Genomic DNA, 15,345 nt, shown 5'->3' with positions numbered 1-15,345 from the left:
AGAGCCCTGTACCAGTGACACTGAGTAGAGATCAAGCGCATCACCATGACCCCTGCCCTCAGATAATGTCCACTCAGCTGGGGAGACCAACAGGTAAAGTACGAAAGGAATGCAATGTATATCATGGGATCAAAATAGAACCACATAGTAAAAACAAAATGAAATTACTGGAGAAAGGATTAAATGAGGATTTCACTTACATTGTCTTTGATATTACAGATTATTTTTGCATAACACTTGTTGTTATCTCTTGATGGAATCGTCCATTCCAATGGCCAAAAGTAACTATGGTAAACCTAAAAAGATACAAACACAATTGAGACCCATTACCGTAAGAAACATGTTTGTCAAACACCAGGTGTGGTTTGAAAACACTGGAGGCTCTTTGATACTTACTTTCATTAAAGAATAAAATTCATGGAATAAACAGGAATTTGGTAGAAGGTAAATGACGTTAAACTTGTGGTTAAGCCTCTTTGCTATAAGCTCATCCCTTAATTACATCTCAACCTGAGAAGAATAAACCTTAAGTAATAATAACAACAAAGAGCAGACAAATGAGAGAAAGAAGCCAGGTAATTACTTGCTGTCTTCCATCAAAAAAAAAAAAAAAGGAAAAGGAAAAAAAACCCCAACACTATCTTGTATAGAAATGACAACTTTGGGCAAGAAACAAGCAAGGTGCCAGGAACAATTAGAGCAATTACCTAGCTCCTTGCTTAATGCTTCCAAAGACATTTCCTCCTTTGGCATTATTCACCAAAGGAAGGAGAGAAGAAGAGAGGGAGGAAGATGAGAAGGTGGAGGGATGCAGATATTTTTATTGATGTTCCATAAACTTAAGTCTGGGTGACTATAGGGATTTGTTTTCCTCCTCCAGCTGCTACCCTCAATTCAAAATATATATGGTTGGCTACCTCTTAAAAACTTAACTGATTATGTAACTATTATAGTGTTCTTCAAGGTTGCAATGCAATGTGAATTTTTTTTTTTTAATGTGGGTTACAAAACTGAATATAGTGTCATAGTATCACACCAATTATGCAGGGAAAAGATAATTAAAGAAATTACCCCAAATTGCTAGCAACTTCTGTGTTACAGACATTAGTCTATGGGTAACTGTTTGCTATTTCCATTTTCAAAATTTCAACTGAAATGTATTACTTTTATAATGAAAAACGCAAATTCTAATAAAATGAAAGCCAAAGCCTGTCAAGAAATATGAAATATACATTAAGAACCTCAAATTTTAAGTACCTTTCAATAGAAATCTATCCTCAGAAAATAATCTAGAGAAATGGACAATGAATTATGAAGACGTTCATCATTCTATTTGTAATAGTGAAAAAGTAGAAACAATGTAATAAAAGTATGGCTTAAATTATTGTATAGCATCCAAAAATGCAGAAGTCATTTTTTAAAATGCTGTTTTTAGAGGAAAATGCTCATGACCTAACATTAAATGCACATAACTTAATCACACTTCAAAAAAAAATTAAGACACATGTACCTACAATTATACATGCACACGTATATATACACTATATAAACACATAAATATTTTGAAAAACTAGAAGAAAATATGCCAAAATATTAATAGCAATGATCTCTTCTTGAATTAAAATTTCTTTATATTTTCCTAATTTTTCAAACTTCCTATGAGGATATACTATTTTTACAATCAGATGTTACTAACGTGATACTGATTAGATCAAGATATTACTACTGATGCATATAATAAGAAATAGATTTAAGAGATTTAAAACAGACTTTTAAGGGGCGTCTGGGTGGCTCGGTCGGTTAAGTGTCCGACTTCAGCTCAGGTCATGATCTCACAGTCCGTGAGTTCAAGCCCCGTGTCAGGCTCTGGGCTGATGGCTCAGAGCCTGGAGCCTGTTTCCGATTCTGTATCTCCCTCTCTCTCTGCCCCTCCCCTGTTCATGCTCTGTCTCTCTCTGTCTCAAAAATAAATAAACGTTAAAAAAAAAAAATTAAAAAAAAAAAAAAAACAGACTTTTATGTCATAAAATTTACTCTGATTTACAAATCTGGTCTTTTAGAAGGTTTTACTGGTAGCTTTTTTCCTAAATGACTTAAAGCAGCAATCCCTTTGGGTAGCATTGTATACATACAAATAGCGTATTTCTTGCACATGTTCCTTGACTGTGGCAAAGTTACTAGAAGGTAATGATACAAAACTACCCAACTATTGTTATTAGAGTGGTAAAAATGTAGTTCATTTTTAGTTTTCTTCTTTGTATTTTCCTGTATTTTTCCTATTTCCAGCAATAGTGTTTTAATAATAAAAAGAACTAGTTAAAGTGGTTTTAAAAAGCAGAAGGAAGGGCACCTGGGCGGCTCAATCGGTTAAGTGTCCAACTCTTGGTCTCGGCTCAGGTCATGACCTCACAATTCACGGGTTCAAGCCCCACATCGGCCCCTGCACTGAATGTGGGGCCTGCTTGGGATTCTCTCTCTCCCTCTCTCTGCCCCTTCCTCTGCTCTCTCTCTCAAAAATAAATTAAAAAAAAAAAAAGTAGTCAGTCTGGGTCAACTGACAGAATTGGAAAATGAAAGGTAGATCTTAACCTTCCTAAAAAGGGTAACTATACAGTGGTTACTTAAGAAAATACCCTGTTCACGGGAAACAGACACACTGAAGAATTCAGGAGTAAAAAGGCATTTAACTTACTTACCAAACGTGGAGGAAAAAATAATACACACAGACACACAGAAATAAAGAAAGAATACTAAAAGTTTATATAAAATAAGTGGGCAAAATGTTGACAGCACACGTCTGTATTGTAGGTCTTTGTGCTACTTTTCACCCTTTCTGTATGCTTGAAATTACTTTTAATTTTGAATAAAAAGTAGTAGTAGCTTAACAGAGGAGGGTGTAACTTACCTCAATGTTTTCTTCCCCAAATTTCTCCGCAGCCTTCTCCTCAGAAAGACCACAAGCACCATACTCCAAAGGAGTGAACACAGTTGTCGGAACATTTTCATAGTCACACTGGTTCAAAATGAAGAAAAGAGTTACAACAGGAGAAAATGTAACCCAAAAAAGGATGTATGGCAAAAAAGGTTCAAACTTAGGAGGGGAAAGCAGACTAATAAATTTCTACCAAAAGTATGGGAAGTCAGAAACCCAAATATCAGACCTACTATGCTGAGAACCATCAACTCATGTGATCATTTCAGGAAAGGTGTGAACCCTGGCAAGACCAGTCACGCCTGCTCCGTCCGTCAACCAACCGATGTCAACAAGGGCGTACTGCTTCTCCCTTTATCAAGCAGCCAAAAGCAATACGAGTGCACCCGACGCTAAGAGTCTCATCTTGGTGACAGGAATTAATAGACTTCTTTTGGGAAATCAATTAGGTAACGCCTATTAAGAGCCATAAAAACATTCTTTACCTTTGTGCCAAGGTAAAGATGTCCTATAATAATAATTTACTGTCTAGAAAAAGCTACATGCGTTAATGGAGCACTCTGCAGCACTCAACAGCGGCTGTCTCTTGGGATTAGCAAATCCCAAGGGCAAACAGGAAAGTGGTTCATACTCTCAGTGTATCATTATGCAGCCACTGAAGCGGGAATGAAGACTACAGAAACAGAAAAAGTTAGCGACAGTGTTTCCAAAGCATATTTTATGATGTTAACAGTGCAGGTGACTAAAGGGTTCTGAAGTCAAACAAGTCTGTGAAGCGCTGGATTAAGCAAGCAAACAGGTTTCGCTACTACTGATTTCTCAGAGCCTTCAGTATACAGATGTGAATTGTGGAAAAGGTATTATGTAAGTGCCAAACACGTTTGTAAATGCTATTGGGTAAAAATCTACCAGTCACATCTGTACACAGAGGTGAGCCTAATAAGTAACATTCTGCATTTAAAATATTGGAAATTCAATTCTCAATTCTCATTCTTTAAAACACTAGTGTAAAAATCTTTAAAATGTGTCTCCCTCTAGAAACAATAAATATAATTCTTTTTCTCTAAAAAGAGCATAAACCCTTGGAATTCTGAATCAAAAGTAAAGGTAGGGGCGCCTGGGTGGCTCAGTCAGTTGAGTGTCCAATTTCGGCTCAGGTCATAATCTCATGGTTCGGGTTCGTGAGTTTGAGCCCCGCATGAGGCTCTCTGCCATCAGCAAGGAGCCCGCTTCAGATCTTCTGTCCCCCCACCCTTCTCAAATAGAAATAAACTTAAAAAAAATAAAACAAAAGTGAAGGCAGACATCCACGTACAGCCATAATGGTATGCCAGGGACCAATTTACTTTTCTGCTGTCAACAACTAGACCACCAAACAGCAGGCGACAAACACTTCCAGACACGGGACGACAGGCAGTGCGGGACTGTGATCCTGACAGAAGGGAAACAAATGAGGCGAGCCTGGAGATTTCTCTAGTTTACTGCCCAGAGCACTTCCTGAGGACTGGGTGCAACAAGAGGGAAACCAAACAGAGCACAGCGGTATCTCCGAGTTACGGAGGCTGGAAGCTGCAGGGCGGAGCCCCCAAGGGCAGAGCTGCACAAAAAGAACTCTTGACATCTGCAGAGATTTGGGCTGAGAACTGATCTGTAAATGTGTCACAGGAGGGATTCAAGGGTGAGTAAAGAACCACGGGACAGCAGTAAGCAGCAGGCCCCCAGAGCCTTATGGGACTGGAAATAGTTTCGGTTCCCTGAAGCCAAAGCAGAAAGAATTCATAAAGTAAGAGGAATGGGGTGGAGTTCTCCAAAAGGCATCAGTTTAGTGGTGGAACCAATCAGCCCTAGATAAAAGGTGGTTATTGGCAGGCCCTAAAAAAGCTTTTAAAAGCAAGTTACAAAGGGATAAAACTAATTCCATGTAACTTCACAGGCTGCCAGAGCAAAATTGAACACCATATAAAGGAATTCAATAAAACCTGGCACCCAACAATGTAAACTGTCCAACGTATGACGTCCACATCCTTCCAAATTAACAAGACATGCAAAGGAACAAGAACATGTGAGCCAATACCAAGAAACATCAATGAACAGAAAGAGACACCGAAAAATAGATGACAGAATTAATAGAGGACATTAAATGAGCTACTATAAATATGTAGAAAACTGAGAAAAACATGAACTTCCTGAGGAGAGAAAAGGAAAACATTTTAAATAAAACTAGTAGAGATGAAAAACCCCAGTTGAAGCGCAAACTACACAATACAGAATTAATAGCCTAAGAAGTGGAGAAATCAGCAGACTTGAGCTTGATCAGGCTCTCTAAGAAAATAATGCACAGAAAGGGGTGGGGGGAAAGAACATAAAAAGAGCATCAGAGACCCATAGGATAATACTGAGTGAACCAACATTCGTTAGCTGGAGGCTGAGGGGAAAAATAACCTGATGACAAAGGCAAACAGATAAATCCAAGAATCCTGACAAATCTTAAGCAGAATAAATATAAGAAAAAGCATGCCAAGACATACAATAATTTAGCAGTTAATTGCTAAAAATCACTGATAACAAAAAAAAATCTAAAGAAGAATAAAGATGAAAATGATAGCATACTTCTGTTCAGAATCTATGCAACCAGAAATAGTAGGCAAATTGTTAAAATATTTAAAGAAACACAGTAAGTCTAGAACTCAATATTCAGCAAAAATATCTCCCCCCCCAACAACAACAAAAACCACCACCACCAACAACAAAGAGGAGAAAAGGAATTCACCAGGAGCAGACACACACTAACTGTGAAAGGAAATTCTTTAGGCAGAAAAAGGTGTATCAGATGGAAATCTGCATTCACAAAAAAAGACCAGTTTCTTCCAGGTTCCAAAATGCAATTTCCAATCGACTTAAATGACCGTTGTGGCCTAGCCTGGAAAATGTAATCCTCGTTTCTAACACTTTTATCTGGAAAGCGTACTTGGCAGTTTTCACAACCATCAATTTAATGAACTTTTAAAGATATGTGTACTGTAGCTGCTCCAGATTTTCCACAGAAAATATTATATATATATATCTTTTAAGTAGTCTCCACACCCAACACAGGGCTTGAACTCATGACTCTGAGATCAAGAGTTGCATGCTCTACCAAATGAGTCAGCCAGGTGACCATAAAATATTTTATATTTACTATAAAACTGAGTTAACTAATAAAGTAGCACCTTAATAATAAAGATGCTAATGTTTACTCTTTATAAATTTCAAGTGTTTGAGAGCAATTCTAAAAAGATCCAAGAGAAAACAACGGTTCACTCTGCTGAAGTGCCCATCACACTGTGCTTTAAAGTTTGTACATGTATCTTACCAGTGGGCTTTTTTTTTTTTTAAAAAAAAAAAAAGGGCTTAGTGGAATATCTATCATCCACAGGCTGACTCAACTTTACAGTCTGTTCTCTATCAGTTTTTGAAATGATAAAAACTTTTTTTTCATTCCTTCATTTATGTTCCCTAAAGAATGGAATATTTAGTATTTAGTGGCAAATATTTTTAAGTTTTGAAAATGATGTTAATCATTAAGTGTTAAAAAGGTTCAGTTAAATTTTCCCGATGTATTTTCCACTTCATTTAGGAAAATTACACATTACAGAGGTGTTTGCAAATTGGTAGATCCTTTAAAAGTCTGGAGGCTGGGGTGCCTGGATGGCTCAGTTGGTCGAGCATCCAACTTTTGGTTTCGCCTCAGGTCACGGTCTCCCAGCTTCGTGGGGTTGCCCTGCATCGGGCTCAGGGCTGACAGCGCAAAGCCTACTTGGGATTCTCCTTCTCTCCCTCTCTCTCTGCCCCTTCTCCGCTTGTGCTCTGTATCTCTCAAAACAAATAAATTTAAAAAAAAAAGTAAGGAAACATCATTCCTATTCCATCCCCTATTCTTCTATAATCTATACCTTCCAAATCTTCTTTCTTAGGCAATAAATCATCATGAGTAAGACAGCAGTACTACAGGGGCGCCTGGGTGGCTCAGTTGGTTAAGCGTCCGACTTTGGCTCAGGTTGTCACGATCTCACAGCTGACGAGTTTGAGCCCCGTGTCGGGCTCTGTGCTGACAGTTCAGAGCCTGGAACCTGGAACCTGGAACCTGGAGCCTGGAGCCTGCTTTGGATTCTGTGTCTCCCTCTCTCTCTGCTCCCCCCCCCCCCCCGACTCATGCTCTGTCTCTATCAAAAAATAAATAAATGTAGGGGCGCCTGGGTGGCTCAGTCAGTTAAGCGTCCGACTTCGGCTCAGGTCATGATCTCGCAGTCCGTGAGTTCGCGCCCCGCATCAGGCTCTGTGCTGACAGCTCAGAGCCTGGAGCCTGTTTCAGCTTCTGTGTCTCCCTCTCTCCGACCCTCCCCCGTTCATGCTTTGTCTCTCTCTGTCTCAAAAATAAATAAAGGTTAAAAATAAAAAAAAATTTTTTTTTTAAATAAATAAACAAATGTAAAAAAAAAAAAAATGACAGCAGTACTGGAGACTTCCATTTATGCTCTGGCTGCCTACCAGCCTTGTGACTTTGCACAGTTACCTAATCTCCCTGGACTGTGTCAGCAATCTCCATAGCTGCCCTGAGGCTGAATGAGACAATGCATACAAAGCACTTAGCACATTACCAGGCATGTCTCAAGTACTCAAACGTCACACTCTGTCTCCTTTCCTCTGAACACTCTTGGGAAGCGATGAGGAATAGATGACAGCAATTTTGGAGGAAGGCACGAACACCCACAATTCAATCTGGGCTCTCTTAAAATCCCACAAGGGATTAAACTCAGCCAGGTGTTTATGTTAAGCTAAACTTTTCCATAGACAGCTGCTTCTTCGGGAGACAGGCAGGCATGGATTCCCTCACCTCTCTGATATGTGCTAATGTTCTCACACACATTGGGCGAAATTAAAGGAATTATGCAGTTGCTTAAAAAAAAGTATGTGATTTCCCCCAATACATTTAACCTTGATATCTGCTGGCATTTTGACTTTATTTACTACACTGATGAACAGACCAATAAGATTTCAAACTCAGAGACCTGAGCAGCACCTGTTGATCTTCCTATTTGGTCAAGCATCTGTCTTATTATTAGACTACAGATAAAGAAAAAAACAAAAAGGAGTCTTTTAATTTTAACTTACATTAAATTCTGACGTTGATAAAAGCTTCTGGCCCTCTCAGAAAACACCTGCTCTACCGAGCAGGGGACAGAATACAGCACCACACCCACACATGGAAGGCTGTCTATGCCCAAAGCGGGTGCAAACATTCAGGAAAGATTTTGAAGAGTTTTGTGCTTTTAACTTCAAATTTATTTAGGAGTAGATTTTTGTAAGTGCTCCCTTTGGTTATTGTTGGTATATAAAAATATCTCCACTTTAGGGAAACACAAAGACACAGGGTCAAGAGCAAATCAAATGCATCTCAAGCTATATCTGTAGATACGCTTTTCTCAGTTTACTGGTCAGTAACTGCAACAATGAACACAAAACAGGACTCACTCAAAGAAGCAGTTAAATGTACCCCAAACAGTAATAGGAACCAGATGCTATACGTCCTGGATGATCAGACAATCTGGGACTCAAACTCTTTTTAGCTTCAATCCTGTTCATTTCAAAACATGAGGTCTTACTATACGATTATGCAAACTAACCCCAGGTGCACTGGGAATGCTTGTCACAAATTTGACAAGCTGTATTCTTTCAGGTTTCTGTTCCCGAAACCAACATAAATCAACCCATGCTGATTATGTGCAAGAAAAATGGGTAGCGACTAAATTATTTACAATCTATGCTCCTGGAATCCTTTCAAAAAATTAATTAGGGAGGGAATGTTGGTAATGAGGAAGGCCATGCATGTATGAAGGCAGGGACTAACACAGGAAATCTCGGATCTTCATCTCAATTTCGCTGTGAACGTGCAACTGCTCTAAAAAATAAGCTTAAAAAAATAATCAGAATATATTTATTCCTTCCTTGACATCTAGTCCCATGAAACATACTTAAGAGTTTCAATTTCCTACAATGACTAAAAAAATCACTTTAAAACATTAATATAACACATTAAGCATTCCAAGAGCAGAAGACATATTTTTAGAAAGGACAGGGTAATAAAGCCTGAATTCTGGTCTAAGCAGCTCTGCACATGATTACCACCTAGATCCCCAAATCCTTGTATAGCCTAGATAGGTGCCATAAAAAGATTTAGAAAATTATACTGAAATTGGCAACAATGAAATTAAGGTAAAATCCAACTATTATGAGAATATGGAACACAACAATAGTGCTGAAACTTGATTAGTCAAGCTCATTTTTTCCCAGTGTGATTCCAGGAATGACAATTTTCATAACAAAGTCACAAAGACACAGCAGTCTTAACGATGTCTTGTTTGGAATACAGTTAATAGAGCACATGTAGGATGCCACCAGCAAGAGAACTAAATTATGCAAGACCTGGAAAACTTCACAGCTACCCCTAGAGAACTAGTGGTGTTACTAAAACCAGTATCAACAGGTGTCAGCCACAAGCTCACCTTGATATTGGAGCCAGCATAGAGCCTCTGAGCCAGCAGTCTCCCTGCCTGGATTGCTACTGGGGTGAGCTCGAGCTTCCCCTCCAATATATCGCCGATGGCATAGATATAAGGCACGTTGGTCTGCTCTTCATCTGTGACAGGTATTTTTCCAGTCCTGAAAATTCATTCAGTTAAAACCATCAGTTACTCCTATTAATTAAGTGGAACAAAAAAATTCCCCTTTCTCCCAAAGAAGCCAAAATTCTGACTCTAGCAAAGGGCAGCATTCTAACGTATTATTTAAAAATACATACATACCTACATACATAAAATAAAATAAAAATAAATGAGTATTTTAAAAGCTTAGAGACAATTCTGGAACAAGAAAACTGTAAGAAAACCTGGGAGAAAACTACAACAGATGGTTAAGAATATGTGTATTCTAAACTATAGGTCTGTTAGTTGTCACCTCTATGATGTTGGGAGGGCTATTTAATATCTCTGAGCTTTATTTTCCCCCCTATTAATGCGAACAATAATAATGAGAACACTGTAAGAAGAAAAGGGATGCCATCAACTACCTTAAGGGGCTGTGAGGATTAAATGAAAATAGGTACAAAATATTCAGCACAACGGTCCACGGCTCACAGTAAGTGCAGAATAAGTGTTAGCTGCTTCCATTATATAAAATCTAAGCTTTGGACCCCCTGGAAATAGGCTAGCGTGTTTATTATGCTGGTGCAATATTTGGTCTGCTAAATCTTATTGGTGACCTCAACAATTCTGTCTGTCTACCCTAGTTAAAAAATAAGTAGAACAAAAATCCTCACACTAAGATTAGGAAGTCTCTTCTCCAGAATAGATGTTATTCCTAGAAGGGACAAAAACAAAACAAAACCAAACCACCTTTATTTTTTAGCTTCCAAGGCAGTTCCCATTCACAGCACTTGTTTCTACTTGGCTGTACGGAAGGTGATATTGGGAAATACCCCAGACAGCAGATAAGCAGATACCACTGAGTCTCAGTTATCTCCTCTACTGCTATAGGCCAAAGGATTTTAACTTCAACCCTTGCAAGTTTTTCATACTTGTAGCTGTCACTAGAAATGCAGTGACCACTCATCATCCTAAAACTTAGTAGCTCTCAACATGGTTCAGATCTACGTATTATTTAGTAAAGCTCAAAGTACATGCCTGCAATTAACTGGGGGGTTAGACTCTTTTATTCTATACACTGCACATTAAAGAAACAAACTGCAAGCCGCCCTATCTTCCACTTAGATTTTGAAAAGGAAGAAACAAAATAAAACAGAAAATACCAACGTGAGTGGCACTGAAGGAAGAGATCTCTAGGCTTAAAAAGGGAAATCGCCAACTATGATAAAAACTAACTGTAACAATCTAAAACTCCACTATTAATCAGTATTATCAACAACTGAAATAATATTCAGTAAGACACAATAAAATTGTTTTCTTACTTGTCATTTATCTTTACCCCCACGGTTTCTAAGCCAAGTTTTCTTGTGCAAGCGTCTCTTCCTATTGCCAGCAATACCTGAAAAAGTATTAATATACCAGGTGAGTATGATTAAAAAGACTTCACGTAAGTTACTTAATCATTAAGCTACTCTGATTTCACTTTCCAGACCTGTAAAGAAATATTTCATTAAGAAAATAACGTAAGAGTTTATGGGGCACCCAGGTGGCTCAACCAGTTAAGTGTCTGACTCTTGGTTCCAGCTCAGGTCACGATCTCAGTTTGTGGGTCTGAGCCCTGAACTGGGCTCTGCACTATCAATGGACAGTGCGGAACCTGCTTGGGATTCTCTCTCTTTGAGCCCCACCCCCACCCCACACTCTTTCTCTCTCAAAATAAATAAACTTAAAAAAAATGCAAGAGTTTAAGCAAATTAAAACAAACAAAAATCCCTTGAACAGGATATAGCAGAAATCCTCATCCATTGATTAAGAAGAAAAGTTAGCAATTCCTTTATAAATCTAGTGAAGTTCACAGACAAAGACAACATAGCCTATGACTGAACTAAGTTTTTTTTTTTTTTAAGATTTTTTTTTTTCTAAAGGTTTATTTTTGAGAGAGAGGGACAGAGTGCAAGCAGGGAAGGGGCAGAGAGAGAGGAAGACACAGAATCCGAAGCAGGCTGCAGGCTCTAAGTTGTCAACACAGAGCCCAATGCAGGGCTAGAACTCACCAACGGTGAGATCATGACCTGAGCCGAAGCTGGAAGCTTAACTGACTGAGCCACCCAGGCACCCCTTAAGTTTCGTTTTTCTTTTTTAAAGTAGTGAGCTATGAAGATAAAATTTTGAAGGACAGAGAAGTTCTACTTCTTTTAAAAAGGATGTCTTTTTATAGCTATTTGACAAATGATATTTTTAAGTTACATGGAAGAAAATTTGAAGCCATCCCTATCCCAAAACAAATTACAATATCACAAGCAATATAGATGTCTTAGAATAGGAACATAATCAGGTTTTGAAAATAGAAAGCAGCCATTACATGTACCCAGCAAATATCCAAATATCCAATAAGCACATTATTTGCTTTCTAATAAGGGGCTAACCTGGGTCCATTCCTTACCGTATTATACTCTCCTTCAATGGTTTCACCACCACTGGTGGACTGGGCTACCACCCTGAGTCGGCCTGGTGTCCCTGCTTCAATTTGTTCAACCTATAAAAGCAACAAAGTTTTACTCCACAATAAAGACCTGTATCAACTCCCTCCTATCAGGTTGACCCAAAGTGAAAACACAAAATCTGGCGTGAGAGGTCTTTCATGTCCCACCCCCCTCACCATAACATCATTAGGACAGTAAGAGATTTTTCTATTTTATCCCCCTTTTTCTTGCTGCTTAATGTTTGCCAGAGGGGCTTTCTTTCCAATAGTTCCCAAACAGAATAAAATTCAAAGAGAAAAAAGTGGGAAAGGAAAAAGCCAGAGGAAAAAGCCAGCACACTACGATCCCTAAAACACAGCTAATGACGTCGCTTTTCCCAGGCTCCTCTCTCTTAACTCACCCAGAGCCCTTAATCCCCTGGACAGCCACTACTGCTCAAATTCAGAGATTGTCTTCTGGCTACAGACGTTCAGCTTTGTCAACAAAGAACAGACACTGGAGTAGATCAAACATGATACAGGTAAACAGCCAGAAAGCTCTAAAAAGCATAGTGAGCAAGGAGGTACGTTTATAAGGACGAGGGGTGGTCTCCGTTGTTCAAGATGTAGGGAAGAACAAGCAAGCCCCGGAACGTGCACTATGCCAGATGAGATTAAACATACCAGCTCACCACTCCTGGATGTCAACAATAACCTTCAGACTGCGTTGCAACAAATGAAAACCCTTACCACCTAGAGGCTTCTGCAAGCCTGCAGTTAACCTTGGTCTCTGCACTGGCAGCAAATCATGGGTTCCTGTAAAATATTTACTGGGAGAAACTCATAAAGTCACCTGCAATTTCTACTCTACCTTTTAAATGCAATCACTCTGCATGGGAAAATGGTCAAGGGTCATTTTACTTTCACCATTAATAAGTAGCAAAAATTTCCTTCTCAAATTCCTTCCTTCTTACATAGTTAAGCCCATCTGAACATACCGAAGATGTCTTTCGTAGTTAAGCTATAATCTAATCTTTGGAGAAGAGCTGCATTAGTCAGATTACCTGCATTAGCTCAGATTTACCTAAAAATGATAAGGGCCTCATCTCACCTCTAATTCCTTCCTGCCTCACTCACTTTTGTGTTCCAGTTAGGCTTTTTCTATGTCTACAACAATTTCTGCACTTAGAACGACTTTATTCCCCACAATCTCTGTGCACATCACACAATGCGCTCTCGCCTTCCTCCCTGCCAAAGGCCGCTTCTATCAGGTCACTGAATAACACAGCATGTGTTCACCGTGACCCAAGGAGATCAGAGACACCTTGGTAACCCAGGTAAAATGTTAATGTGCACAGACACAGGTTTATTTCACTAGGGGATAGTCTATGAGATTCTCAAAAGGGCCCACAACTCTCCAAATGTTAAGACATTATAAAGGAATGGTCAATTCACCTTCAACAAAGGAGGCAAGAATATGCAATGGGAAAAAGTCCCTTCGACAAATGATGTTGGGAAAACTGGACAGCTACGTGCAAAAAAAAAAAAAAAAAAAAAAAAGAAAAGAAAAGAAAAGAAAAGAAAAGAAACTGAACCACTTTCTTATACTATACACAAAAATAAACTCAAGATGGATTAAGGATCTAAATGAGAGAACTGAAACCATAAAAATCCTAGAAGACAATACAGGCAGTACTTTCTATGACATCAGCCACAGCAATATCTTTCTAAGATATGTCTCCTAAAGCAAGGGAAACAAAAACGAAAATAAACTATTGGGACTTTATCAAAATAAAAACCTTTTGGGGGCACCTGGGTGGCTCAGTTGGTTGAGCGTCCGACTTCAGCTCAGGTCATGATCTCACAGTCCATGAGTTCGAGCCCTGCGTCGGGCTCTGTGTTGACAGCTCAGAGCCTGGAGCCTGCTTCAGATTCTGTGTCTCCCCCTCTCTCTGCCCCTTCCCCACTCACACTCTGTCTCTCAAAAATGAATAAATGTTTAAAAAAAATTTTTTTTAATAAATAAATAAAAAATAAAAACCTTTTGCACAGACAGCAAAGGAAAACAATCAACAAGACTAAAAGACAACCTACTGAATGGGGGAAGATATCTGCAAATGACATATCTAATACAGGGTTAGTATCCAAAATATATACTGAACTTATTAAAAAAATAAAGAGTTTATACAATACCAAAAAAAAAAAAATCCAATTAAAAAATGGACAGAAAACATGAACAGACATTTCTCCAAAGACATCCACGTGGCCAACAGACACAGGGAAAGATGGTCAACATCACTCATCATCAGGGAAATGCAAATCAAAACCACAATCAGACATCATCTTACACCTGTCAGAATCAGAATGGCTAAAATCAAAAAACATAAACACGCATTGGCAAGGATGTAGGGAAACAGGAACCCTCATGCATTACTGGCGGGAATAGAAACTGGTGCAGCCATTCTGGAGGAGACTTAAAAAATTAAAAACAGAACTACCGGGGCACCTGGGTGGCTCAGTCAGTTAAGCGTCCGACCCTTGATTTCAGTTCAGGTCATGGTCACAGGGTGGTGGGACCAAGCCTTGCCTTGGGCTCTGTGCTGCCAGTGATGCCTGCTTAAGATTCTCTCCCTTTCTCTCTCTCTCTGCCCCTCCTCTGTTTGCACTTTCTCTCGCTCTTTAAAACAACAACAACAGAAAAAGCTAAAGAAAAAAACAGAACTACCATATGTGATGCAGTAATTGCACTACCAGGTACTTACCCAAAGAATACAAAAACACTAATGCAAAAGGATATACGCACCCCTATGTTTATCGCAGCATCATTTACAATAGCCAAATTACAGAAGCAACCCAAGTGTCTATCGGTAGATGAATAAAGATGTGGTTTATATAAAAAATGATTACTCAGCCATAAAAAAGAATGAAATCTTGCTACTTGCAACAACACGGATGCTAAGCGAAATAAGCCAGTCAGAGAAAGACAAATACCACATGATTTCACTCATATATGGAATTTAAGAAACAAAACAAATGAACAAAAGAACAAAAACAGATGAACCATGGGGCACCTGGGTTAAACTCAGTCGGTTAAGCATCCAACTTCGGCGCAGGTCATGATCTCACAGTCTGTGAGTTTGAGCCCCACATCAGGCTCTGTGCTGACAGCTCGGAGCCTAGAGCCTGCTTCAGATTCTGTGTTTCCCTCTCTCTCTGCCTCTGCCCTGCTCACACTCTGTCTCTCTCTCTCTCTCTCTCTCAAAAATAAACAT

General features: G+C 39.0%; 1 protein-coding gene across 4 annotated transcripts in view; it reads right to left on the bottom strand.

Annotated features, from left to right (window-relative positions):
* Window positions 1-15,345, bottom strand: part of TXNRD1 (thioredoxin reductase 1) — an 86,635-nt gene that overhangs the window by 17,080 nt on the left and 54,210 nt on the right. For all 4 annotated transcript variants that reach the window (XM_047865566.1, XM_047865568.1, XM_047865567.1 and 1 more), the window contains 5 exons: window positions 12,056-12,148; window positions 10,935-11,011; window positions 9,475-9,631; window positions 2,906-3,013; window positions 201-296 (listed from right to left, as the gene is read on the bottom strand). In XM_047865566.1, the coding sequence (XP_047721522.1) occupies window positions 201-296; window positions 2,906-3,013; window positions 9,475-9,631; window positions 10,935-11,011; window positions 12,056-12,148 (531 nt within the window). The remainder of the gene's footprint in view (window positions 1-200; window positions 297-2,905; window positions 3,014-9,474; window positions 9,632-10,934; window positions 11,012-12,055; window positions 12,149-15,345) is intronic.

This window comes from Prionailurus viverrinus, chromosome B4 (genome assembly GCF_022837055.1).
Source record: "Prionailurus viverrinus isolate Anna chromosome B4, UM_Priviv_1.0, whole genome shotgun sequence".
NCBI classification, from domain to species: Eukaryota; Metazoa; Chordata; class Mammalia; order Carnivora; family Felidae; genus Prionailurus; species Prionailurus viverrinus.
This window is presented reverse-complemented; position numbering and strand designations above follow the sequence as displayed.